This window comes from Magnolia sinica, chromosome 9 (genome assembly GCF_029962835.1).
Source record: "Magnolia sinica isolate HGM2019 chromosome 9, MsV1, whole genome shotgun sequence".
Classification (NCBI taxonomy): Eukaryota; Viridiplantae; Streptophyta; class Magnoliopsida; order Magnoliales; family Magnoliaceae; genus Magnolia; species Magnolia sinica.
In genome coordinates this window covers 71,952,221-71,979,764 of record NC_080581.1, presented here as the reverse complement: position 1 = coordinate 71,979,764, position 27,544 = coordinate 71,952,221, and the positions used below count along the sequence as shown (strand labels likewise).

General features: G+C 41.3%; 1 protein-coding gene across 3 annotated transcripts; it reads left to right on the top strand.

Annotated features, from left to right (window-relative positions):
* Positions 1 to 763: 763 nt before the first annotated feature.
* Positions 764 to 26,584, top strand: LOC131255651 (uncharacterized). 3 transcript variants are annotated; one of them, XM_058256427.1, is made up of 7 exons: positions 768 to 1,027; positions 8,529 to 8,633; positions 13,244 to 13,599; positions 20,483 to 20,578; positions 25,453 to 25,512; positions 25,965 to 26,144; positions 26,214 to 26,584. In XM_058256427.1, the coding sequence occupies exons 2-7, from the start codon at positions 8,534 to 8,536 to the stop codon at positions 26,235 to 26,237; spliced, it is 816 nt and encodes a 271-aa protein (XP_058112410.1). In that variant the 5' UTR covers positions 768 to 1,027; positions 8,529 to 8,533; the 3' UTR covers positions 26,238 to 26,584. The 3 variants fall into 3 exon arrangements, with proteins under 3 accessions (XP_058112411.1, XP_058112410.1, XP_058112409.1); XM_058256426.1 differs by having other exon boundaries at positions 769 to 1,027; positions 25,965 to 26,183; positions 26,229 to 26,584; XM_058256428.1 differs by lacking the exon at positions 25,453 to 25,512 and having other exon boundaries at positions 764 to 1,027; positions 25,965 to 26,183; positions 26,229 to 26,584.
* Positions 26,585 to 27,544: the final 960 nt, after the last annotated feature.

The following is a 27,544-nucleotide window of genomic DNA, read 5'->3' as shown; positions in this document are numbered from 1 at the left end:
CGAATCGGTCCAAATCGGATCCACTCGAATTGGATTTCAGATTGAGTTGGGTCAGATGAGGACTAATCCGAACTACACCCGAAAAGATATCGGATCTGGTTGGGGCTACCCAATTCGCACCAATACAGACCGTCGGTTCAGTTTTAATCGGGTCAGATCGGTAGGATCCACCGGATCGGATCTGTTTTGCCTAGCTCCAAGCGTGTATATCGGACGTAGTTTGGCTAGTTACGCTGCCACCAGCCCGGTGGCCAAGTGGTCGGTGCAATGTGGACCCACCATGATATATGTGTTTTATCCACACCGTCCATCCATTTTGAAAGATAATTTTAGGGTTTAATCCCAAAACTGAGATATATATAAATCTAAGGTGGACCACACCATCGGAAGACAGTTGTGATTGAACATCCACCATTAAAAACCTCCTAGCCCCACTGTAGTGGTTATTTGACATCTAACCCATTGATTAGGTAATAAATACTTGGATGAAGGAAAAAAATAATATCAGATTGATCCAAAACTTTTGTGGCCCAAGAAGTTTTTTAATGGTGGGCGTTCAATCAACATTGTGCGGTCTACTTGAGATCTGGATCAACCTCATTTTTGGGCTCAAACCATAAGATGATATGAATGAATGGGTGGACGTCATGGATGAAACACATACATCATGGTGGGGCCCACAGAACACCGACCACTAGCCATTGGCTGATGGCAAGGTCAGTAGCCAATCCGTTTCGGCATGCATGATGCATCACACTCCATCATTGTATTGAATCCGCTTGCTGCGTTTAGAGGGTTTCTTTCGTTGGGTGGCGACGAAGAGAGAGAAGACTATATCGACGAGAGAAGGGATTCCGGCGACAGCGGAAGAAGCGCCGAAGGAGGGGCGGAGAGAAACCAAGAGAGAAAGAGAGAGAGCAGGCACGGGGAGCTGCGCGGTGAGATTTCTGGCGAGCTGCTCGGGTGCTGGGACCTTCGAGATTTCCGGCGAGGGAGGGCAAGACAGGAGAGCGACACGTCAGAGCAGGTACGAAAGCTCTATATTCTGGCGATTTTTGTAGAGAGATATTGTTGAGGGATTGGAAATAGCCTTTTTAAAGGAAACCCCTCCAACGGCAAAAAAATGTAGCCATTGGAAAGGATTCCAATTCCCCTCCCACATGATTTATGGGTTTTAGAGAGGATTTCAAAAAACTTTCTTTTAGAGGATTCCAATTACCTCCAATTCCAAGGTCCCAAAAGCCCCTATTTCTCCAATTCCTTACTTCCAATTGCCAGCTTCTTTTAAGTTCTGTAAGTGGGAAGTGACTTACAGGCGAAGTCCCATGCAATTGGTTTTTTCGGATTCCTGCTCAGACATAGGTGGTTAGAAGAGGTAAAGAGTTAAAGTTGAAGAGAGTAAGACAAATAAGAAGCTTGATTGAACTAAGAAGAGACAAGGAGAAAGTGAAAGGAAGAAAGGAGTTATAGAACCTAGAGACTTCTGAAAGCGATTTAATGCTGAAAAGAATGTTAGATCAAGAAAAATCATAGAAATGAATGTTGATTCCATATTTAATGATTTAACAGGCAAAACTTTCAGAGAAATTGCCAGATGAATTATCCAAAATATCGAATGAGATTGGTTCAATGTCTAGCAAACTAACCATAAGAGAAATAGTTTTATTGTACGTTCCAAGGTAATTGGAAGCGGTAATTCATGACCTTGTGCCCACACCCAAAAACCCTGGAAATGGAGGATATATTTCAGCCTTTTTAAAATTAAATGTGGACTGTTATTGTACATTCCTTCCTAGTCGTTTGATTGTTGGGCCTCCTATTAAAGGCTTGAGATTTTTCTATTAGAAGGTTTTGGATGGATAAGCCATTGATAATGAGGCTAAATATTAACGTTTTTGGTCAGTAGACACTGGGCCCCACCTTTTGCTTGGTAAGTGGCTTGCTTTTGTGGACGATATTTAGTGGCGATGGTATATTCACAGGAGGATATGGTAAACAAATGATCATTTACAACACACAATATTGCATTTACCAGGAACAAGGTTCTAAAAATTGTCAACTGTTATTATTATTTTTGAAAGATAACAAATTTTTTTGTAAACAAAAAGCCCCAACACGGCACAAAAACTATACAAAGGAAATATAAAAAAAAAACCCCAAAATTTATAGCAGAAAATTACAATCAACATCACTCGAGCTTAATACCCATTCGCTAACAAGACCTTCCACCCTCAAAGCAACTCAGCTCGAATCGTGGCTCAAAATTTGAAAGCATTTTCCATTTCTTTCTTCTCATAATGCCTATAGACCAGCCAACAAGCAGAGGCCAAATTACTGAGAAGTTCTTTCCAACCATCACACCATGCCACCCTATAAGGAACTGCTGTCCAGAGTTTGGTGAAACCCAAGAAATATGAAACTTGGAGAATATACCGTTTTAAACAGAAGAAGCAAACGAGCAATGGATGATTAAGTGATCAATAAGCTTTGAGCTAGCCATGCACATCAGACAAACATTTGACAATATCATATCCTTTTTCTGGAGATTGTCCATGGTCAACACCCTTCCTCTACCAACAAGCTAGGCAAAGGCAGAAAATTACAATCAACCTTCGGAGGAACACTATAGAGCCAAACATGCTTGGTATATATAGATCCCTCCCTTGGCAATTGCTGGTGCAACATCTTACAAAAAGAACACACCGAGAAGCACCCAAATTTGTCCATACGCCAAATCATCCTATCATTCTCTCCGATAACCTGGCAATATAAATGGATGTGATTAAGGAGAGATGCTAATTCTACCACCTTGTCATCTGAAAGGAATGGAAGACGTGGAGCGGATCACACCACAAAATCATCAACGTGAGAGAAGCATTGGGCCACTCGAACATTCTCATCCGTAGATACATGAGCAATTCCTAGGAATCGAGAATGCAATACTACTTCCCCAATCAATGCATCTTTCCAAAACCTTACCTTCTCCCCAACCCCTAGTGCAACTCTAACCCCTTTACTAAAGCATGATTTCACAGAAGCAATCCATTTCCAAATATTCGAAGCCCTATATAGAGAGGATTCCTCTGTGCACCATTCACCTACATTACAACCATATTTATTAGCAATTGTGTCCCTCCAAAATGCGCCTTCTTTTGTCGCAAACCTCTAAAGCCACATGCCGAACAAAGCCCTATTCAATACTCCAAATCTCTAATTCCAGCTCCTCTGTAATAGGCTTTACACACCTCACCCCATCTTAGCATATGAAAACTATTAGCACCATCCGTCCCTTGCAATAAGAAGTCACGCCTTAAATTTTCAATTCTCATTAGAATTGACTTTGGGTATCAAAATAAGGACATAAAGTAGATAGGTAAATTAGAAAGAGCAACTTTAATGAGTAATGTGGCCCCCAAGAGAAAGATACTTGATCTTTCATTTAGCAAGTTTCCTTTCCACCGTTTCTACTGCTATATCTACAAATGTTAGCTAGTTTACCAATGTTGAGAGGTAGGCCAAGGTAAGCAGATGAAAACTCGCCCGCCTCACCCCCAAACAAGGAAGCTAGCTACAACAACTCCTCTCTTGGGATGCAAACACCCAACATGACACTCTTGGAAATATTTATACCTTCAACCCTGAAACAACTTCAAAATATTGGATGGCCAACTTAAGCTTTTCCACCATACTTGCATCATTGTCACAGAATAGAAGCATATCATCGGCAAATTGGAGATGGATGTAGGATTGCTCCTCCTATCAACACAAAAGCTATGGAAGAGGCCAACTTCTTGCTCACGATCGATCATTTTACGTAAGGCTTCGGCCATTACCACAAACAAAAGATTAGAGGGTCCTTGCTTGATTCCCCGCGAGCTTTGGAAGAACCCTTTAGGAGAGCCATTCACCAAGACCAAGAACCAAGCAAAGCTAGTATGTTTGATGGGGACATCACGCGCACAAGCGCACTCACGCCGCCCCCTACGCACGTACGTATGTAGAAGGATGACCCCACCATCGATCTGGCTCGATGACGACGTCTAGGGAGGGCTTCCTAGCTAGAAGTCAAGTTTTGGTTCAGAAAAGTGGCCCGATAGTCAAGAAAAGCCCACTATGGGATCTCATGATCGTGGCCCACTCGTCGGATTGGTTTTATATTTTAGGTTTTGCTTATTGTTATTATTTAGAACATCGTGAACGCTTTAGATTTCCTTGTTTGGTTTTTTATTTTAGTTTACTTCATCGCCAAGTAATAGGTGTCGCACATGGTGCGAGTTTTTGGGTATATGGTTCTCCTTATAAATAGGCACCCATTGTAGTTCTTTTCATTCATTGAAGTTAATAAAAAAATTCCTGCTTTATTTTTCTGCTCTCTTCATGAGTTGTGGAAGAATTCAAAAGTGGGTGTGAAGCCCTCCCTTTTCGAAGGGCTAACTACCGTGGTGCGAAGCTACATCGATCCCGATTCACCCCCATCCTCCATCATCTTTTTTTTCCATCTTCCCCCATTATCCGTACTTCGAATTCATTCTTTTATTGCATCAGATTTCTTCATTACAACAGGTTTCCAGATTTTGGCCCGCAGGCGAGCTGAAACTTCGACGGAGCACCACGCACAAACCGTACATCGGATCGAGCTGAGATTTGGAGGTTTTAGAGACCATCCTTGGCCGACCAGGGCCAAGGTGGCCTTTTTCTGAATAGTGGGCCCCACACATGTGCGGCCGGGATCACACACACGTCCGTCTGGCCATTGTTGCTGTTCACACTTGGGATCGTCTTTCGACTCAGGTTTTTATCCTCTCATAGCCGTTTTTCATGAATCCTAGTCCTAGATTACTTTTTCCCTAAGTTATTTGCCAATTTTCTTACCCTAGGGTTCCCCGAATTGGAATTTCTGAATCCCTTGGATTAGGGACTGATTACTATGCATACGTGGATGATTATTTCTTATCTTTGAGTATTGTTTGGTTCATAATTTTTATTGGTCCAGTCCTAGCCTGTGTCGGCTTGGACCCGCATAAATTTCCCTTTTTAATTGAATGTTTGGATTTTCATGTGGGACGTGGAATTTGTGTGATTGTTTCTTAATTAGTAGGATCTAAGCCTGAAATCTTGCATATCATATTTAATTTTCCATGTCCTGCATCAATGTTCCTTTACCTATTTCCTCCACTTAACACCGAACCAGTTCTCTCTCCCAAGCATGTAGTCCAAAAAACCCCAAGCTATGTGGTCATGAGCTTTTTCAATATCTAGCTTGCGAACCACCCTGCCTAAACTGTCCTTGAACCTTGAGTCGATGCATACATGTGCTATAAAAGCGCTATCAAGGATTTGCCTTCCCTCAACAAAGGCTCATTGGAACTTAGATATTACACCTACTAGCACTTCTTTGAACCTTGTGCTAGAACCTTCGCACGAATTTTGTAGACACTCCTGATAAGACTAATTGGCCAATAGTCTTTTAGGTTTTTTGTTCTTGATACTTTCAGAACTAAGGCAATAAAGGAAGCCCCAATATCTTTCGAAAGCCTTCCTTGATCATAGAACTCTCACATGAAATCCAAAACATCTCCCTTAACAATCTCCCAAAAAACCTGGAAGAACGCAATCGGGAACCCATCTTGCCCCTGTGCTTTATCCCTCCCCAAGGCGTCCACAACTTTCTTGACATCCTCTTCACCAAACGACTTCTCAGGTGACTCTGCTTCCTCGCTAGGTGAACGGCAACCCCTGGCCTTTTCCAACCTTTATCCGTCAATGACTCCTTGTAGAATTGAACTATAGCCAAACAGATATTATCTTTGTCATCAAATCGTCTACTGTCCACTTCTATAGTAGACATTTTGTTACACTAAGCCTAAGCACTAGTAATACCGTGGAAGAACTTTTTGTTTTTATCATCCTCTTTTAACCAGTTAGCCTGCGATCTTTGCTTCCACTTGATCTCCTTCTCTAATTGGCTCACATAATCTTTTCCAAACTTTCCTTGGAGAGCTTTCTTCTCAGATAGATCCAAGTGTTCCGCCTGTAGGTCGAGATCATGAATCTTGTGAAGAATTTCCTCTAATTCAATCTCCCTTGAACCCAAGATCTCCTTCCAATCACTAAATTTTCTTTTATTACTGACCGCCCTTCACCAGCTCTCGTCTCCCTACCTCCCTTCCCTACATTGGAACCATCCTGTCGTCCCTCCATTTCCATTTCCATTCCCATTCCCATTCCCATCGTCACCCAAACCTCCCCGACAGCCACTGTAGTCTTCTACGACACCAACACTAATCTCTTCCTCCTAATGCACAATCTAGTGCACCTTGCTTCCACCCTCCCCTTTGTTGCCGGATCCACTGCCACCAATTCCCCAAAGCAAGAACCTATGGGGAGAAGGCCTTTGGATTGGTTCAGGGTTTTGAACTTTCTAGTGGAGAGACTTCCTCTCCCGCATCACCTCCACCCCACCTTTCTTCAACTTCTTAGTGGAAATATGTTGATTCACAAAGTTTGGACCATATCGAGCTCATTGAATTGATAGTTTTAGCCCCTCGAGCGTTGAGATTCTTTGTCACTACATCCACCTCCTCCACCCTCTCCAACTGAATGAAGGCAAATCATCTTGGCTTGCCCATTCCTTTCCATCTAGGGATAACCACCCCATCCCCCTTTTCAATCCTCCCAAAGACCCTCTTGAGGTTAACCTCCGTCCATCCTCCCAGGTAGTTCTCCACAAAAAGGGTGGGAGTTTCGGGATAGGACTTGGTTGCGATCCTAACTTCTTCCCGGCCTGTGTTCCTTTCATCTCAGTCCTCTTCCAGCTCACTTCGTCAACATCATCCCCCAATCCTTCGTCGACAGCTCCACCGCCCTTCTGCAGCGAGCCTTTGCCAACTATAGCTTGCTGCTTCCCTTCCTAGTAGACGCTTCCCGATGGTCTTCCCTTCTGATGATGGCTAGTTGATTGCGTCGGTCACCACCACCTTGAGAATGCCTGGATGCAGCCTTCCCTGATATCTCCAGTGCCTCGCTCCTATGCAAAACTCCTCTTTAGACGTCCTTTCCTGGTAAGTAGATCATCTTCCTGGCATTCCATCTTCAAGATCTGCTATGACTCCTCCATCCCGATCGCCCCTAGGAGTGATCATCAGTTCCTCTTCCCTGCTCTTTTGACTGCATTTACTGTTGGCCCTTGCTTTCTTCTCGCCCCCATGATCTCTACGGCGATCTCCGATCTCCACCTTGATTATGCTGCGAACCCCTAGGGAATTGCAATATTATCCTCATCGGGAAACCAAAGGCTATAAGACTTACGTTTTTATTCTTTTGTGTGCATCAACACATGTTATAAAGGATAAGATCGCTCCCTCACCATGCGTGATGTTTGTAAACAATCAACCACCATTAGTTATTAAACTGCATCCTAGATAGAAAAAAGTAAGTGTACATGCCATCGGTCAGACCCTAGGAGTGATCATCAGTTCCTCTTCCCTGCTCTTTCGACTGCATTTACTGTTGGCCCTTGCTTTCTTCTCGCCCTCATGATCTCTACGGCGATCTCCGATCTCCACCTTGATTATGCTGCGAACCCCCAGGGAATTGCAACATTATCCTCATCGGGAAACCAAAGGCTATAAGACTTACGTTTTTATTCTTTTGTGTGCATCAACACATGTTATAAAGAATAAGATCGCTCCCTCACCATGCGTGATGTTTGTAAACAATCAACCACCATTAGTTATTAAACTGCATCCTAGATAGAAAAAAGTAAGTGTACATGTCATCGGTCAGACCCAAATTACAAAGACTGATATCAATCGAACTTAGGAGAAGCCATCATTTAGGTTATGACCTAAGTAATATTAGTAGTAAGAGTTGGACCCGCTTCAGAACGACACAAGGTCAGTAAAATGGAGATACAAGATTAAAATATGGCTTGTAGTGGCTGTTATGGAAAAAAATGGCCCGTAATTGTCGTAATGGACCCAGAACAGTGTTATGGGCAGAAACATGGTTTTTTTTTTTCATGAGTTATGGAATACCTTTTGTTCATATTATACAATCCTCTTGCCAGCTACTTGGTTATTCTGTTTGTCCAAGTGAGGCCCATGGTTTTGCAATCGGGACCATGCTCCATTAGGACCCGACAGGGATGGACTATGCCTGGAAAGTCTTCCACACTGCACAATCCTAGCTAGCACTGGTAGGCCTGTTTTCAGTTGAATGTGGGCTGTTGCTGTATTTCTCAATCTAACCATTTATTTTTGGCTGATGTATTGAAATGCTAGGGCTGTCAAACCGGAGGGGAGTTTTGGCCCATGGTCCATCTGTAGTGGGGCCTAACAGACCAATAGTCTAGATCACTGAACCAAGGTCCTGCTTGTTGAGTATTCCATGTATGTTCTTGCTCGAGGATTGTATAATCCTTGTAGTAACTAGTACACTTCATTTGGTTGAACAAGGTAAGACGACTCGATGACATGATTTTTCTTTCTTTCATTCTTCTTCCTTTCTTTTATGGTGGAATTTTTCAGGAGAAATGAAATGTCTTCCGATGATGTTAAGATCTGTAAGTGGCTTATCGTGCCAATTCCGCGCCCCATGGATGATTAGAACGTTCTCAATGAAGTCAAACTCAGGTTAATTTGTCTTTTTATATGCATATTTCATCATTTGTACACATTTCTTGCTGTTATTGCCCATGAGATTACTGGACAAATGGCATTATGCTGGAGGAAAATTTATCAGATTTCTACAATAGATAGACATTTCCATAGGAATTTCCAACTTGAGATTCGTTGTCATTGTTGTTATCATAGCCTTGTCTGTCTATTTGTGGCTGATTTTCATGACTGCTTGGCGAAATCTAGGTGGCCACTGGTCCTCTGGACAATGTCGAATAAAAAATCATCGAGAACTGAGCTGACTCAGTTTTGAGAGATTAATTTCTTTGGGATGAGTCACTGTGTCATTTGCTGGTCTTCAACAAGACTTGATGAGTTTTACTAGGTCGGGACCATGAGCAGATTGATTTCATAAACCGACTTTTAAGAACTGTGCTTGAGATGGGTCAATTACTTATTGGCATAATAACATGAAGTGAATTTTTCTGGTCATTTTAAACTTTACAATTTGAGAATGTCCTCATCGTGATTGCAATAGGGGTTCTTAGAATAATTTTCTTTTGGTTGGGCTGTTTCATACCTTTTTTAGTTGTTTCTTTTTATTCTTCTTGTTAGGCTTGTTTCTATGTTTTGATGGAATTGTTATTTGAACATTAGCAATTAGGCGTATCCATTTGTATGTTTTGAAGGTATTTAATTGTGGGGAATTATATGATCCTCGAGTTGGGGATATTCACATATGCTCAGGTTTTTAGTTTGTACAAGTGAGGCACCTGGTTCCACGTCCTTTGTTTGGTGCCCCTCAACGATGGATGGACCGTGCCACAAAAATCTTGTATGTTGAAAGATCCCAGCCACCAAGATCTGGCCTTTTTCTTCTTTTCTTTTTTTTTTTTCTTTTTTTTTTTTTCTTTTTTTTTTTTTCTTTTTTTTTCGTGGAATTTGGACAATTTCTGTTTTTTTCCTTCTTAACGATCTGTTTAGACACTACAAATCGGAAGGATCGGAGAATATTTTCAAGGCATGGTCCCTCCATGGTGGCTGCATTGGACCAATGATTTGGTCCCTGGAGCATAGGCTCCACTTGTAAAAACTGAAGAAATAAGTATACAGTTTGTATTGTCTGGTTGATGATCATATCATCATCATCATATCCATGTCCCGGCTATCTGGGGTCGGATTTACAAAATGGTAGCTTAGTTGAAGTTTGATAACCGTCTAGCCATCTGACATCAACAGGCCAGGATAATCTTGAAACTGCCTATGGATATCATATGGAGTGACCATTTCCATTTTGGATCTTGCCAAGGTTGTGTTTTGACCTTAGTGGAGAATGTGAATCAGGGGGTGCATATCCACTATGATCATCTCCATTATGATGAGCGATAGGAAAGCCTTTTTGGCACATGGTGTTTGATGCAAGGGGTACTTTCTCCTTGTGTAGTTTTAAAATCTATTGCCAATGAATTCTATGGAAAAAACTATTTCCATTATATTTTTGGTTTTCTTTGGGTTCTCCCCTTTCTTCATCACTCAATCAACACTTGCAATTTGACACGGGTTTGATGAACCTAGTGTCAGGAATTATTCTTAGTTCCAATTTATATGATAACTAGAAAGCAGTGACCATTAACCAGAGCATCGCAGATCAGGGTATCCCAAATCGGTTACGTATCGGCCGTAACGGCCGATACGTAATGGTAACGGTGGGACCCGTTACGCGATACGGGGTCGAAACGGCCGTTACGAAATTCTGTGACTGTAACGGCCGTTATGGGGACGTTACGGGCCATAACGGCCGTTTCGGACCCGTAACGGCTGTGACGGGCCCTTAAAAAAAAAAACAAAAAACAAAAAACAAAAAAAAAATGTACCTTTTTTTCCTTTATTTTCTTGTTCTTCTTCTCTTTCTTCTTCTTCTTCTTCTTCTTCTTCTCGAGCAGCTGCGGCTGCAGCTGCTTCTTCCTGTTCTTCTTCTTCTTCTTCCTCTCTCTCTCTCTCTCTCAATCTCTTCTTTCCCCCTTTCCCTCTTTTTTTCTTTTCTCTTCTTTCCCTCTTTTTTTCTTTTCGTTTCCCTCTCTCCCCATTTTTTTTTTTTAATTTGCAGCAGCCAGCTGCTTACTGCTGTAGGTACGTGTCACGCAAAGACGAGCGCTGACACTCCTCGAGCTCCGAGTTGTACGAACGGTTCAAAGGAGATCAAAGTTATATGGGCTCCACAGTGATGTATTTATTACATCTACACCGTTCATCTATTTTCAGAGATCATTTTAGAGCACCACCCAAAAAATGAATTATATCCAGAGATCATCTGGACCACACCAAAAATAGCAACAGAGATAATGATTTTCACGGTTATTCGTAGGGCGCACGGTAACGTTTATTCTCCATCCAATCTGATCAGACCCGAGTAGGCCCCACTATGATGTATATTTTTTATTCGTATCGTCCATCCATTTTGCCACGTCATTTTAGGTCAGGATTCAAAAAATTAGTAATATCCAAATCTTAGGTGGACCACACCATAGGAAAAAGTGGTTATAGAATGCTCACCATTAAAATTTTCTTAAAGTCCACTGTAATGTTTATTTTCAATCTAACCTATTAATTGGGTCACATTGACGTGGATGAAGGGAAAACACACATGTCAGCTTGATCTAAAACTTTTTTAGCCCCCAATAAATTTTTAACGGTGAACATTTAATTATTGTTGTTTTTTATGGTGCAATCCACCTGAGCTTTGGATGTGCTTCATTTTTGGGCTCATGCCCTAAAATTATTTGGCAAAATGAATGGACGTTGTGGATATAAAACATTCATCACAGGTGGGGCCCAAAAAACTTTGACACGTGTGCTGCACTTTACATTTGAGTCCCTCCTAATTCAAGCCTTAAAAAATTGTACACGAGACATATATTAACTTAAAATTTGACAATTAAATTATGGACTGCAATTGCTAACTCACAATACCAAAATCAAATTATTTGAATAGTTTTAATTGTTAATTTGTGAGCTTTTATTTTTTAAAATACGGCCTTCTGATTTTTATTTTTTATTTTTATTTTTATGATTCACTATCTAATAAATGTCCACCAATTTATAAGTGGGATAATGACAATAAATGACATGAATTTGAGGCTGATTTGGAGAATAGATTGGTCCTCCAAGTCAGCCCCAAATTGCTAATGCCATCTACCTGAATTTAATTTCATTTTTTTTTAAAGAACTATTGGGAGAAATGATATCAAGTTGTTAAGTATATAAATTACATATTTAAAAAAATTAAATATATGAATTTTATAGTCAAATTCAAGTTACCTGGTTAAAAAATTAATCAGACAGTCCGATACAACTTCTCACCAAAGAGTGGACCGTTACACCACCATAAACATGTTCCAATTTATAAATGAATGCATATTTGGAATGCTTAGAATATTCCGGATTTAATCAATATTTTTTCATATTTTTTTGGCAAAAAAAAAAAATTGCGCCGTTACGGGCCGTTACGCTTCCGTATCGCCGTTACGCCCCCGTATCCGTATTGGTTTTGGAGGGCACCGTTATGCCAACCGATACCGATACGGGACACCTTGTCGCAGATAGCTTTTCTTGACCATTAACTGGAGCATCGCAGATAGCTTTTCTTGATGTGATTAATCTTCTGGCAGGAAATGCATGGATGCATATGATTATGTTATCACAACTCACACCAGAAGGTTCAAATCATTGGATTTTGATGACTGGTCTCTTTGTGACAGTGTCTCTCTAAATTTCAGGCTTTGCAGAGGTTTCCATGCATGCGTTTGTGCATATACTTTTACAATTCTAGTTGTTGTTTAATGATTCTGGTTAGCACCGCCATCTTATGGGTTAGATTCAGTTGAATTGTTGCTGATTCATAGCGGCATGCAAAACTATGTTTATTATGTATGCTTTAAGTCCTTCAGATTTTCCTGGTTCTTGCCAAGTGTTAGTTTGGGTAGGCAATCCTGCAAAAGCAGGATTAACCTAATCCTGATTTTTGTAGGTGCATCCACCATGTTGGATTCGCGCTGCTAAAGCAGCAATTTCTTCTGCTTAATCGTAATTTCCGATTTGTTTATTATTTTCTATACTTCCATCATGCTAATTAAGCAGGAGAAAGCGCCACTTTAATGAAGATAGTTTGACATGCGGGGCATGAGGCCTACCAAAATTGGGGTTAGCTTAATCCTGCTTTTGTGAGATACCCTACCCAAACCAAGGATTTAAATGGCAGTTTTGTTGTGCAACTTGCCAGGGGGTGGAAACTGGACAACTCGCCCCGTATTGGTCCGAACCCTTCTTCTTTGGTCACTTTCAGTCCCATTTCAGTCTAGCAACTCGTATTGTTTTGAACCATAACTGATACATCTAGGACGATGCCAAGTCGTATTGGAAGATGTTTTAAACTATGACCCAAACAAACCTAATATTATGCTTATAGCTTGTGTTTTTATGAGTTGATCGTGTTAATACAATTTTTTCTACATAAAGTATGTTATATCAAATGCATCTAACACATCAGCTATCTCTTTAGATTCTCTTCCATAGGTCGTTAATGGATATTCTTCATCCTATAATCGGTGCCTTTGATCCTCAAACAGGTGGTGATGGCAATGAAAGGAAAAGTAGCGGTTTCTTTGAGTCGGCTGACGATTTTGAGCAGCGTATCTTTAGTGGAGTTTCAGAAAACATTCCAAATACCGATTCCTTTTATCAAAAGCTTGATAGGCTTGAAAAGGCCCGTGGAAGATTTGGTACCGGCTCTAGAGGAAATGATGGCAATAACTATCAATTCATGGATGGCCTGGATGAGAGTTTCAATTCATTGTCAGATGGGATGGATGGGAAGTTGAAGAAAGCTGCCACCTATTTTGCTCATAGTGATGAGATGAATAATGACGACTATGCATTCAGACCAGACATTTCCTTTAGATCTGGGATGTCGTATACTACTAAGGTATGAAAAATAACCCAATATTTAGATGGAATTGCGGAGAAAATGTCCTCAACTATTGAATTGTTAATCCATTCTTCTTTTCTTCCAAATGGTAGATTCTACTTTGGATTTTCCATGTTTGTGCTATGCAATAATGTCTAGTGCTTTATGATACTCAATTTGCCTCAGTTGAGAAAGAGTTCCTTTATTAGGGAGAGAAATTAGAAAGAGCTCATTTGTTTTGTCGATAGCCACAAATTCTACTGAAAGAAAGTGGAAGAACGCAAGCTATTACAACAAGAGGAAATTGTCCCCAATACTCCCCAATGTGCTCAGGCATCCTCTTCAGCTTTGCCTTCCCTTAGAATATTTGCTATGCTAACCAGATGCTTCCAAATTGGGTAATGTATCCATATCATATTTGTCCATTTCTTCAATCTTATGTGTAAAATCTGTACCCATACCATATCCATGCTTCATTTGTTGCATATCTTTGTCGTACCTGTGCCTTATTAAGGAATAGGAGTGCATGGGAGAAGGAGATTGACCTGTTGTCACCCAATTAATGAATCTCCTGTATCATGTCCATGAAGCACACCAAGATGCAAGTCATTTGCTGAGAAAGTTTTTTTTTTTTTTCCTCCAATATGGATCCTTCCCTTATACTGGATCTCAGTGAAGAATTAGGGGTACTGTGATGAATCATGGCTATCTGCTACCTTGGCCTCTTGTTGTTCTCTAGCAGGATGAGCTTTGACCTTTGCCTTCACTTGTTGGTAAGGTTAGATCCAACTTGAGCAATTGGAAGCTCAAGTTCCTCTCCTACAGGTTGACTCGAACTCGTCAAGCCCATCCTCTATAGCTTCCGAAATTTCTGGGCAGGAGCTTTTTCATTCCTAAAGTTGTCTTAAGCAAAATTGAGGATCTATTTAGATATTGTCTCTGAGTTTACAAAAGTATCCAGAATATGAGCCAGGATATCATCACATCTTCTTGGAACGAAGGCGGTTTAGGTCTAAGGAAGCTTTGAGATTTGAACAAGGCCAGCTTGCTTGCACAATTTTGGAAATTCCTACAAGTGGCCAAACTCTTTGGTGCAACTAGGTCCATGAAAAGTTAATAGATCTGCTTCCTAGTGGTAGTATGGTATTCAAAATCGGTTACGTAACGGCCGTAATGTAACGTTAACGGTCATAACCGTTGCGCGTTACGGGGTCGAAACGGTCGTAATGGCTGTTACAGAAAAACGGGCCATAAAGGTCTTGTAACGGGCCGTAACGGTTTAGTAACAACAATTTTCAAAAAATACAAAAAGGCCGTAACGGCTAATACGGGGCTGTAATGGCCGTTATGGCTCGTATCATAATGGTAACGGTGGTGGCCGTTACGGCCACCGTTACCGTTTTGGAACACCTTGAGTGGTACCGAGTGTTGGGTGATTCTCGTGGTCTTGGCGACTTGGCGCCAACGTTTGGGAGAAAGCAAATTGCTCATTTGCTACTTGATTGATAATAGTTCGTCGGCTGCTTTTTGGTTGGATCTGTGGCTTCCCAAGGGAGGGTAGGCTTACTTGTGATTTTAGGAGAGGTAGAGAAGTTAAAGTGATTGAGCTTATTTGCACTATGAAATGGTGCCTCAGTTCGTGCTATCATTTGATGGTCGCGTGGGATCCTATTAGCAGATATGAATGGGCCCAAATCCCAACATTAACAGACCTTGTTGGAGCCTTGCTTCAATTGGTAATTCTTCTGTCATTAGCCTAGAACATCACTAGAAAGCACATCTCAAGGTTTACCAGACAAGTTTTGTAATGCAGGGGCATTTTCACACCGGGCTCGAGTGGGGTCGCTTGTGGGATGCAGGGGCATACTCGGGGAGGGTGCGGCCTACGGAGGAGGTCTCGTGTTCGAGACTCCTCACCGGGGGTGATTAATGTGCATTTCACACCAGGCTCGAGTGGGGTAGCCCATGAGATGCAGGGACACACACGGGGTGGGTGGCCCATGTGATTTGGGTCCCACGTAGGGGGTTCGGCCGAGGTCCTAACCCATGCGATGTGGGGCCTGGGCTATGAGATAAAGGGATTAATTCTCCATACTCTAACAGTTCGAGCTTTTAGAGCAAGTGGTTAATTGTCCTGCATCAAATTGGTATCAGAGCAGGAGGTCTCGTGTTCGAGAATCCTCACTAGGGGTGATTAATGCAGGGGCATTTTCACACCGGGCTTGAGTGGGGTCGCTTGTGGGATGCAGGGGCACACTCGGGGAGGGTGCGGCCTACAGAGGAGGTCTCGTGTTCGAGACTCCTCACCGGGGGTGATTAATGCGCATTTCACATCAGGCTCGAGTGGGGTAGCCCATGAGATGCGGGGACACACTCGGGGTGGGCGGCCCATGTGATTTGGGGCCCACGTAGGGGGTTCGGCCGAGGTCCTAACCCATATGATGTGGGGCCTGAGCTATGAGATAAATGGATTAATTCGCCATACTCTAACAGTTCGAGCTTTTAGAGCAAGTGGTTAATTGTCCTGCATCAAATTGGTATCAGAGCAGGAGGTCTCGTGTTCGAGAATCCTCACTAGGGGTGATTAATGCAGGGGCATTTTCACACCGGGCTCGAGTGGGGTCACTTGTGGGGTGCAGGGGCACACTCGGGGACGGTGCGGCCTACGGAGGAGGTCTCGTGTTCGAGACTCCTCACCGGGGTTGATTAATGCGCATTTCACACTAGGCTCGAGTGGGGTAGCCCGTGAGATGCGGGGACACACTCGGGGTTAGCGGCCCATGTGATTTGGGGCCCACGTAGGGGGTTCGGCCAAGGTCCTAACCCATGCGATGTGGGGCCTGGGCTATGAGATAAAGGGATTAATTCGCCATACTCTAACAGTTTGAGCTTTTAGAGCAAGTAGTTAATTGTCCCGCATCATTTTGTCTAGCAAAATGGCACATTCCAAGCACTCATTGACCTCTTGGAGGGCCATCTAGTACAAGCTAAGTACAGCTCAGTAGCTGACATGTTAGCCTAGTTCAGGATCTGAGTAAAACAGCAATGCAAGCTCTGTAATAATCTTTGAGAAAACCGTGATCATCTGTTCCTGGGCTGCGATTACAGCATATGCCAGATGTATCTGGTTGTCCATACACAGATTATGTTGCCTAGCAACACTGTTAGCAAGCTAAATCTTGCTTTCGTATCCTAGTAACACTATGCACACCACCTATGCACTGGCTTCCAATTCTTCTATGTGGTTTATCTGGAATGAGCTAAATGATTGGACTTTCAGCAATAAATCTAAGTTGAAGAGCAATCTCCTTGCTGCTATTGTTCTCAAATCTCAACACCTAGCCCAAATGCGCTTTTCTTCAAATCAGAGCTTATAAAAGGTGGAAAACGTTCAATTTTTTAACAATTGGAACATTGATGGCTTCTTTTGTCATCGGTCTTGCACAAAAAAAAAAGGCCATCATGGGCCAAACCTCCTTTTGGCTGGATTAAGATAAATGCCAATGGCTCTCAAAGTCCTTTAGCATCTGGTTATGGAAGAGTTTTCAGGGACTGTACTGCCAAGGTTATTTGTGCCTTATCTGCGTAATCTTCATCAGGAATATTTTTGTATTTAGAGCTTCTAATGATTCGAGGACTCTTTCCTTTCTTGAAAAAGGGTCTTAGAAACCTGTTGTTGAGTTTGATGTTCTTGATGTAGTGGAAATTATCATGGGAAAGAGTGTTATTGCCATTTGGTGGATTTGATCAGCCATTGCTGCATGAAGCACAACTTTTCTCTTCTTGGTTGATGCAAGATCAGGCACGCATAGAGAAGCAAATTGGGTAGGTGGTTTAGTTTAGAAGCGAGATTCTAGGGTCTCTCTGTCTTTTTCCTCAATCTCTCCTCTCAAATTGGGCTATCGTATTATTGTTTGCAGTTCTTTTGCCTTTTACTGCTTGACGACGTTCTTACCAAAACCCCAGATTTGCTTAATTGAGGGAGGGAGGGAGGGAGGGAGTACCATTACAATGGCCCATTGAATCATGTTGGAACCTCTTCTATCCATGCCGGTCCCAAAGGCATGGGCATGAGCCATTTTATGCCAGTCCAAAGCGCCTTCATCTTCGCCTCACTAACATCATTGCAGCCCACGGGCCCAAGTGATCTGCTTTGTTACTTCTGAATCATCCCAAATGATGCTTCCCAGTATCAGTTGAACCCAGATTTCTAGAGGAGCAACCAAAAAAAGTTAAGTTTCAACAATCCTACAAGGTGAGGTTGCTACTTGATGGCCCTGCTCCTCCTTGGTTTGTGACCATTCCCTCCAATAAATTTTCTACGCCAACACCCAGGCTATAATTTTTTTTGTTATTCATTCAAACACCTTTTCTACTCTTTAGAATTAATGCCAAGAATTTGCTAAAAGGAATGTAAAAGAGCTAAACCATCAATGGCTGATTTCTCTCCCTGCTAGCATGGGTACATGGGCAAGCAGAATGTTTAACTTGTGATCTGGGTGTATTCCATGAAAAAACCAAAAACCTCCAAAGATTGGCCTGATCCTTCCTCGATTTGCTTGTCCATATAATGGCATCAATAGTCTCCTTCCACTGTAACAAGACCCTCATGCTCCTTATCAAGAAGCCTTGACCCCTTGTGAAGGGCAAGAGCTTCCACCTTCAAAGCATCACCCGAGCCGGCTAGGCCGGAGAACATAAAAATTATTTTCCCTCATCACCATGAAGAACCCATCCTCCGCCACGTCAACAGATGGACTTGAATTCCCTCGGGAAGATCTACTGAATTGAGCTCTTCCCCATGGTGGTGGGGCAGGGAAGGGAAATTGATCGTCCCTCCTTTCGGTAAACCATCTGTTTTCGATTTTACCTCTCTACCATAGGCAAATAGAATGTTTAGCGTCAAGATGTGGGAGCAGATTCTGTTAAAAAAAAAAAAAAAACCTCCAAAGCTTGGCTCGATCCTTGCTTACCTTATCTGCTTAACACTTAAGAGAGTTGTCTTCCACAATAACCAGATTCTCATGCTTCTTACTGAGAATCCTCAACTTTCGCGAAGGGTAAGAGCCTCCACCTTCAAAGCACCACCCTAGTAGACTGGGCCTTGGAACATAAAAATGATATTGCCCTAATCATCATGAACTTCTCCAATGCAACATTGCCACCAGTGTTGGGACTCCCTCAAGAAGATGTGCTGAAATTGAGCTTTTGCTACCTCTGAGGAGGATGATTCCAATGAGCACAACATTTGGAGATAGGCTTTGCTACACACCCCTAATCACCAGTTACAGAAGATGTCTGAAGCCGAGGTGCCCCGGAGTTTGGCGGGTAAGCCACTTTATGATGCTAAATATTATTCCATCCACTATCTTTAGCCATTGAGCATTTATCTGTTTGAATACTCTATTATTTCCTTCCTTTTGACCTTCCAGCACAACCCCAATTGAAGCACTCTCCTAAGAAGCACTTCCCTCTCTTTGAAAGGGCCTTTCCCATCTAGTAAAGATGCTAACAAGGGTTTCTTGAAAAAAATATGATCCATGTTGAAAAGCTCGGGAAGTGGCCCTAAATTCCAAGTGACTAAGCAATGGATGAAAAGGTGATTGACCAATGTGACTTGGTTTTGTCGGAGTGGTATAAGTTTAGCTGGGCAAGGAAATGAGTTACAGGATCAAAAGCAAATTTGCAATTGACCAATAGGAGATCAAAGTGGGACAAGTTGGGGCTAGTCGTCTAGGCGAGTCAAACTCTGGAAATGCTATTTAAATGTGTGTTGATTCTTCATACCTCTTGAAAAGGCATCTCCCCATCTGGTAAAGATGCTAACAAGGGTTTCTTGAAAAAAAATGATCCATGTTGAAAATGTTGGGAAGCGGCCCTAAATTCTGAGTGACTAAGCAATGGATGAAAAGGTGATTGACTAATATGACTTGGTTTTGTCAGAGTGGTATAATTTTAGCTGGGCAAGGAAATGAGTAACAAGATCAAAGCAAATCTGCAATTGACCAAAAGGAGACCAAAGTGGGACAAGTTGGGGCTAGTCGTACCGGTTTCTATCTCCAGATGAGTCAAACTCTGGAAATGCTGTTTAAATCCGTGTTGATTCTTCATACCTCTTGCACATGATGCACCTTTCGGAAAGGAGAAAGCTTGATCGATGACGTGATCGGGCAGGCCACATTCTACTGATTTCATGTTTGTAGGTTGGGCTAGCTTGATTGATAAGTTGGGTTCTCCCTCTTCATTTGACTTCTAAATCAAATACATAGGGGTTTTTTTTTTCCAATTGTCTGACTCTGTTATGGTTATATCTCGGTGGATGTTTCATTTCGTGGCATGAAAATGCTCTGTATCGCTCAAGTTAGAACATGCTTATGTACAGAAAACATCCAACTGCAAACTTGTGAACTTCGTTAATATTGAACACTTGTGTTTGTGGCTCTGCTGCTGTTGGTTATTCAGTTTGGTTGTGGTTTTAGGCCCCCAACATATTTAAACTTTTGCTTCATTGCCTGCTTCCGGGTAAAAGCTTCATATTGTGTTTTTGCTCCTCAATTGATATTTAAACTTGTTATGTCTCTAATTGTTATTTCAAGGAATTCTAAGACCCTGTTCAGTAGAGGACTAAAAACGAGTTCATCTCATTTTAGTTAACAGAAATTATGCATTAGAGATGGTGCTCTATACATAATAAGTTCATGTTAACTGTAATTTGAGATGAGCGCATTTTTAGGTATCTACTAAACAGGGCCTAAGTGTTTCATTTCATGAATTTGTTTGAGGAAATGTTGTTTTTCTTTCTTTTTTGTGTCCTATTACTCCTTTTCTTTTGTGTGGATGAAATTATGTTGTGCTATAATTACTTGTCTTTGTTCATCTTTTTTCTTGTGGCTGTACATAGGATCTTGATCTTACAAAGCCTGGAATACGTAAAAGTTTCAAACGATCAGAGTTTGATGTGACGACAGAAGAAGTTCTAAGGAAAGCCGATTTTCGGGTGAGCATTGGCTTACTTGAAAGAAAGTGATTTATAATTTTTCCAACCTGGTGGAGCAGTTAACTTACTGTTGATGTTTTGCCAGTGACTTGTAGTTTTAGTTCATTTTAATTGCAATGGGTACGCATAGATTGCGTTAGTCACCAATTCTAACACATTGCGTTCTGTTATATTCATTATTGGATGAAGCTGGATCCCCACATGCCAAAAATAACTATTGACTCAATATCTACCGCTGGCTATCCAATAGATTGAATCCTCAAGATCCGTCAATTTGAGAGTCTGCTTAGCATGAAATTTGAACCAGATATTCACTACAAATCACTTTTCAAGTTGAGCAGAGCATAACAATAAGGAAATGGATCTCTAGATCTCAATAAACAAAAGAAACTGATCTATATATAAGATGGGACCGCTTTGATACCAATTCATGTTGGGAATTTCAAAAGAGGGAAGCTTAAAATTTTGAAATCTGATTTTTTATAATATGAGATCGATTCTCTCATTGAGATATAGTTGAGTTTCAAGAATGAAATATGGATGGTTGAGATTATATCTTTCGACCGCATGTCCTTGATCATGTAGAATCGATGCTGCTCTTTCTTGAGATGAGAAGGGCTCTCTTGATCTATCCCCAATGAAAGAATAGAACCTAAGCTGCATCTACACTCTAGTTCTATAGGGGAAGGCTAGAAGAATGAGAATTGTCGATCAAGTGAGGCATCAGTGTAGTCTTTTGCCTTTTGACTAAATGTGTGTGCGTGTGTGTAGTCTTTTGGTCAACTGAGTGAGGCTAGAAGAATGAGAGTTGTTGATCAAGTAAGTGAGGTGTCGATACCCCTTAATCGGATTCAGTCTTTTGGTCAATAACATCGTAGTTGACGATAAGAATGTGAGGTGACAGTGCAGTTCTTTTCCAATTTGCTACCGGATGAAGGTTGGACTCGCCCTCGGTTGGATCATCTCCCCTTCAATCAAATTGAGGATGCAAAAGTGGCGTTGTTGGAAAGGAAGTTTGAAGAGGAAGAGGTGTGGGAAGCAGTCAAAAGCTTGGGTAGGGACAAACCGCCATGCCCAAATGGCTTCCCAAATTTGTTTTTCCAAGTGTTTTGGGAGGAAATCAAAGGAGATCCTATGGCTTTCATGCAGGTATTCCACAAAAGAAGCAAGATACTTTCCGATTTAGGGGCATCGTTCATTGCACTTATTCTGGAATGCAAAGGGGCTGAAAGCTTGAAAGACTTCTGCCCGAACAACCTTATGAGCAGCCCATACAAGTTCTAGCTAGAGTCCTCGCCACAAGACTTCAAAAAATTATTTGTAGTGTCATCTTGGAATCCCAAGGTGCCTTTGTGTTTGGTAGGTAGATTCAGGATGGAGCGTTTGTTGCCTATGAATGCACTGATTGTAGATACAAGTACGGTGTATTAGGATTATTTGCAAATAAGATGTTAAAAACTAGGTGCTTACGTTGGACAACCTAAGAAAGAGAGGTCTTGTCATAGCCAATGGTTGTCCAATGTACCTTTGTGCGGCCGAGTTAACTAGTCACCTTTTAGTGCATTATTCTTTTGTCCATATGGTGTGGCAAAAAGTCCTCACCCTGTTTAAGGAAGAGTGGGTGATGCCACATTCTATGGGGGAGTTGATCTATGCTTGGTTTGGGGTGGGTATGGAGTGTAAGAAAAGGAAAGAGATGTAACGCTTAATTTTGCTTGTTGTTTTTTAGTAGGTGTGGTGTGAACGTAATAGTTGGATCTTCAGAAATTTCGGAAACAAACTGAATATACTTTTCCTTGATGCAAAACAGATGGTAGGGGAGTGGTGCAAATATGTCTTTGACATAGAAAGGAGGGATCTCTTGTAATTTGGGTGTGTCTGTGGGCCTATTTCTTGGTTGGCTTCTTGTCATCCTTTGCAATAGAATTTCATTATCCTTAAAAAACAAAAGATTGAGAGACACTCATCATTATCTGGTCAAGCACTCATTGTTTGGAATTAGATTGATTCTACACTTCCATATAAAAAGCTTAAAATATAGAAAATAATTCATTATCTATCCTTCATAAAATAAAGCCAAGTAATTCTAGAGTAATCATCAATGGAAGTAACAAGCATCTGAATGCACCAAAGCAAATGGAATTAAACTTGCTCTTCCACTTGAGGTGGAAAAGAGACTCAATGATGTTTACTTAACTCACACACTTCACACTCTAAGACGATACAAAGGACAATGAAAGAATGATACTTGTGAGAATCGTTGGGGATGGATGACCCAGAAGACCATGCCTTTGGTAGGAGGTACTGGTGCTGCCGCTCCAATAGATTCACGATCATGATAATAAAGTCCACCATTTTCATGCCCTCAACCAATCTTCCTCATTGTCTTGAGATCTTGAAAGATACAATGTGAGGGAAAAATGTCATAGAATAGTTCAGGGATTTTGTAATTTTATAAACTGACATTAGATTATAAGGGTACCTTGGAACATAAAAAGCAGAGGACAGAGCAAAGGATAAGGCTGAAGGGTTTGGAAACATGAAGCTTCAATTGCACGCTCCATCACAACAGAGTACACACTGCATTGGATGCACCAATCAACCCAACACACCTTAGTAGAACATGCATACAGCTTCACAAGAATAGGATGATCACATGCATCACTCACGGCTTCACACGCAGATGCAGGCCATAGAGGAAATGAAACCTTAGATTCCTTAAGAAACCCTTAGCACAAGAGACTAAAGAGCTAGGTATTCCGTAATGGTAATGGTGTCTGTAATGGCCACTGCTGTTATGGCCTTTTTTTTTTGAAAAAAAAAACCTATATCAGTCTCGTAACGGGCCGTTACGGATCAATGTTTCCGTAACGGCCATTACGAACCCATAACGTGTAATGATAATGGCCGTTATGGCACACCATGCTAAAGAGAACAAACAAGAGGATGAAGAAGAAAAGAGTTTTAAGAGGGGAGAGGACAACCCTGATACCATGCAATTTGATATAAGAGAGGAGAGAGAATGAGAGAGTTGAGAGAAAGGGAATGGAAAAAAAAGGGGTGTGTTAAGGTTGGATGTCCCCACACCCTTGCTTTTATTCACTTAAAGTCATAGAAGCCAAAAATGCCAGAAATGCCCCACACTTATTACAATTTAACATGTACACCCTTTGTGTACCAAATGTGCTAAGGAGCTACAAGATGAAGCAAACAGAGCAGGTGGGCCATACAACTGTACACATTTATCAACAATTACAATTTGTAGCCATCATTTGTCGATTTTGATCTATGCATTACCGTATATCTTCTTCGGATCGATAAAAACATAAGTCCAACTTTGTGGGTGTTTTCAAAAGATGACTAGATGATTGTGAGCATCGTGGGACTCCAGTTCAGAACATGCGATTGTTAATGGTATGGATGTTCATTAATGAATAGCTGCTGAATAACAGTTTTTCTAGCATATAAGAAAAATGGTAAAATGGTTAATTGGGTTTGGATCTTCCACAGATTTGATGAACTGACCTGTGTTGTCACCATTCAATTATTGCGAGAGATTACTCCAATGGGATTTCCTTTGTGTTAATGCACATCCAGTTGTCAGAACTGACCCCTGATGTGGGATGGGCCGTTGAGCCCCCGAGCGAGGATGGTGGCTTGTATTGGGTTACCCTCATGAATCTGATTTGAATGATCGAAGTTGTTCATAGTGGATGAGGATTCAGGAACAGAGGAAGCAATCAATCTTAGAGAGATGAGAAGGTGAATGGAGGTGAGGTTGGCTTGGTTTCAATGGAAGGGTTTGGCTTGGTTTGGTTTGGTTTGGTTTTCATAGAAGGGGAGAGCCATAGATATTGGCAAGAGAGATTGGGACAATCCTCCCGAATCAATTTTGATGTTGTTCCTATAGTGAAATGGGGGATTTGATTTGATGAGATTTTGAGAAATCAAAGGGATTATGAGTGATGAGAAGATGGAGAGGAATTTTTCCATCTACCAATAAGTCTTTTTTTTTTTAATAGTTTAAATGGTGTTCATACTTGTTGGATGCTGTATTTTTTAAAGAAATGAAGTTCCATGGACGGCTTAATGCTTTTGTAGTTTCCATTGTCTATCATGTATCTCTTATGCTTGAGGCAAAGTTAATCATGTGTGTGAATGCAAACGAAAATTTTCTTCTAGCAAAGAATGTGGCATAGAGGGCAATCAATCAGTAGAGGGGCCAATCAGAACCATACATTTCCTATCGGCAGATCTATAGTTTTAAAAGATACAGTAATTGGACCAGTTTCTGTAAAACAGCATATTTTAATAACTGAGCATAGACTTCTTCACCAAACCCATTTGATACTTAAAAAATCTTGGAAAGAAATATCCAAGATCTTAATTGTTATTAGTACATTTGGAAGTACCTCATGAAATGGGGGCTAGTCTAATGCCTTATGACCAAAATGGTATTTTTGTTCATTTCTAGAGGTACTTGAAATGAACAAAATATTATTTCTAGCAGAAAAGTGAGAATTTTAGGTCTTGTTTTAGCACTGCCGCAAACACTCAAATCAGTTCAAACATGAAAATGGAAGTAACCCCACGCACTAACAGATTCAACCAGGAGTCAATTTGCGTAAATACATAACTCTACCTAAATATCGCAATGAGATTTTTATATTGACAATAATTCACAACAGAACTGATAGTTCACTGATATGCAGGAAGTTCCATGATCTCTGTTTCTTTCTTCCTTTGATTTCCATGTGTTGTATCTTCCTAACACGGTGCATGAAAAATATTATGTATGGCATAATCTTTTCCTAACATGGTGCATGAAAAATATTATGTATGGCATAATCTTACTCCGAATCCACTTCCTGCAGAATGTTAGATTCCTTGCCAACTTTATTACAGAAGCCGGGATCATCATCAAAAGAAGCAAGGTGAATATCGAAATACTTTTTACATGCTAACATAAGCAGAAAGTAATTTCGCATGAGATATTGTACAATGCATGGGCTGAAATTTGTACATTGATGGGTTTTCTGTACAAATGGGGTCCCTGGTTCAACGGTCCAAACTGTTTGTGACATGTGCCTCACCATGGCATCTCATGCACCAAACTCTCCCATACTGGAAGATCCTGGCTTGAATAATTTTGAATGGGGACTGATGCTTTGTTTTCTTTCCTCTATATTTTCTGGCTGTTCATTGAAGGGGGGTTGGGATTTCCCCATGTTGGAAACTTTTGGTGGGTGGGGCATCCACTGTGGGGTCAACCATATCAGCGGTTCGGGAACATTGAAATGTGTGCCCCACTTGTAAAAACTGAGAGCCCAACCTTACTAATCTTTACATCCCATTCTTTCAACTAATGCTTCTTTCTCTGGTGCAGACACGCATTAGTGCGAAAGCTCAGAGGAAAGTTGCTCGGGAGATCAAGACAGCCCGCGCATTTGGGCTGATGCCCTTCACTACGATGGGGACAAAGGCATTTGTTTTTGGGAATACGATGGAAGATTTTATCATGGACTATAAATTCGATGGCTACAACGCCTCTCCTATGGCTGTTGAGGCTGAGGAAAAGAAGGCTGTTGAGGCTGAGGAAAAGGGTGTTGAGGCTGAGGAAAAGAAGGCTGTTGAGGCTGAGGAAAAGGAGCCCATCTAGCTTGAGACCATGCGAATAGATGGCCTCAATGCTTGGTACCAGGTTGAATCAAGGTTGGTCTTGGAAATAGGTTAGTCATAAAAAGGATCGGATCTCCAATTACATCAATCCATGGTCGTTTATGAGTGCATCTCTGGTTTTGGTCTTCTTACTTGAAGGATTTTTGTTGTAACCCTAGTTTAAGATTCTTTTCATTCATGCAGTCCGACTGCAGGAAGGCTACTCGTGTTAATCATATTAGCAAATGCGTCAATCAAACAGGACCACACAACTGATAGATTGGCCAATGGCCAAATGCAAGAAAGCTGCATCAATGGCTGTTTCAAACCATTCAATGTCTTTCTTTCGATCTGGACTGCAGCTCTTTTAAGTGATTCTTGAATGTTTGGAGTTGGGTGATGGAATTTCAGTTAAGTGTACTGCTGGTATGGCTCAGCCATGATGCCTACTAACTGGATAGTCTCCAGATACGTTGCTAATTGTCAGCCATTGATTAGTGAAATAGGGAGGCTGTAGCACTATCGGACTGCCATTGGAGGGTTGGATGTTTGCCCATTTTGTTGTGAAACTTTCAACAGAATCAAAACAAATGAGGTGATCAGACTGCTGGTCGCTAATTGCAATTAGGATTTTCTGAGAGCGCCTACTTTAAAAAAATATATTATTTATTACAATTAACATCTTGGGTTCACAAAAGCCAATTTATAAAGAAACTTGTAACTGCTCTCGTTTACTCCCGTAATTACAATTAGATGCCTTTAATCACCTCTTTTGTAATGATTGTTGTTTGGGGAGCAGATTAGGTGTGCCCCAGCCTCACCCAAGATGGTGTGACCCTTACTGGGGCCCACCTTGATGTATGTAATCTATATGAATGCTGTCCATCTGTTTTGCCAGATCATTTTAGTGCATGATTTGAAAAGTAAAGCAGATCCAATTCTCAGGTGGACCATATCATATAAAACAGTGGTGATTGACCATTAATGGGCCACAAAAGTTTTGGATCAAGCTGATATTTGTTTTATCCCTTCATCCGACCTTATCAACATGTTGGATGGCAAATAAACATTATGAAAAACTTACAGTGAGCCCTAGTGGGTTTTTAATGGTAGGGCATTCAATGGTACACCTGAGATATGGATATTCTTCATTTTTGGGTTCATGCCCTAAAATGACATGGAAAAACAGATGGATGATGTGGATATAGAATACATACATCAAGGTGGGGCCGAACCGTCTTGGGTGAGGCCGGGCCGCACTTAATCCGCTCTCATTCATTTGTTGGGGTTCAATGCATGTGGCTGTTG

What these genes read in the sequence shown, in the direction of transcription:
- LOC131255651 (XM_058256426.1), top strand. Translation starts at nt 8,534, where the DNA reads ATGAAATGTCTTCCGATGATGTTAAGATCTGTAAGTGGCTTATCGTGC. An exon ending in GGATGTCGTATACTACTAAG is followed by an intron (nt 13,600 to 20,482) that starts GTATGAAAAATA and finishes GGCTGTACATAG; the next exon opens with GATCTTGATCTTACAAAGCC. An exon ending in TCATCATCAAAAGAAGCAAG is followed by an intron (nt 25,513 to 25,964) that starts GTGAATATCGAA and finishes TCTCTGGTGCAG; the next exon opens with ACACGCATTAGTGCGAAAGC.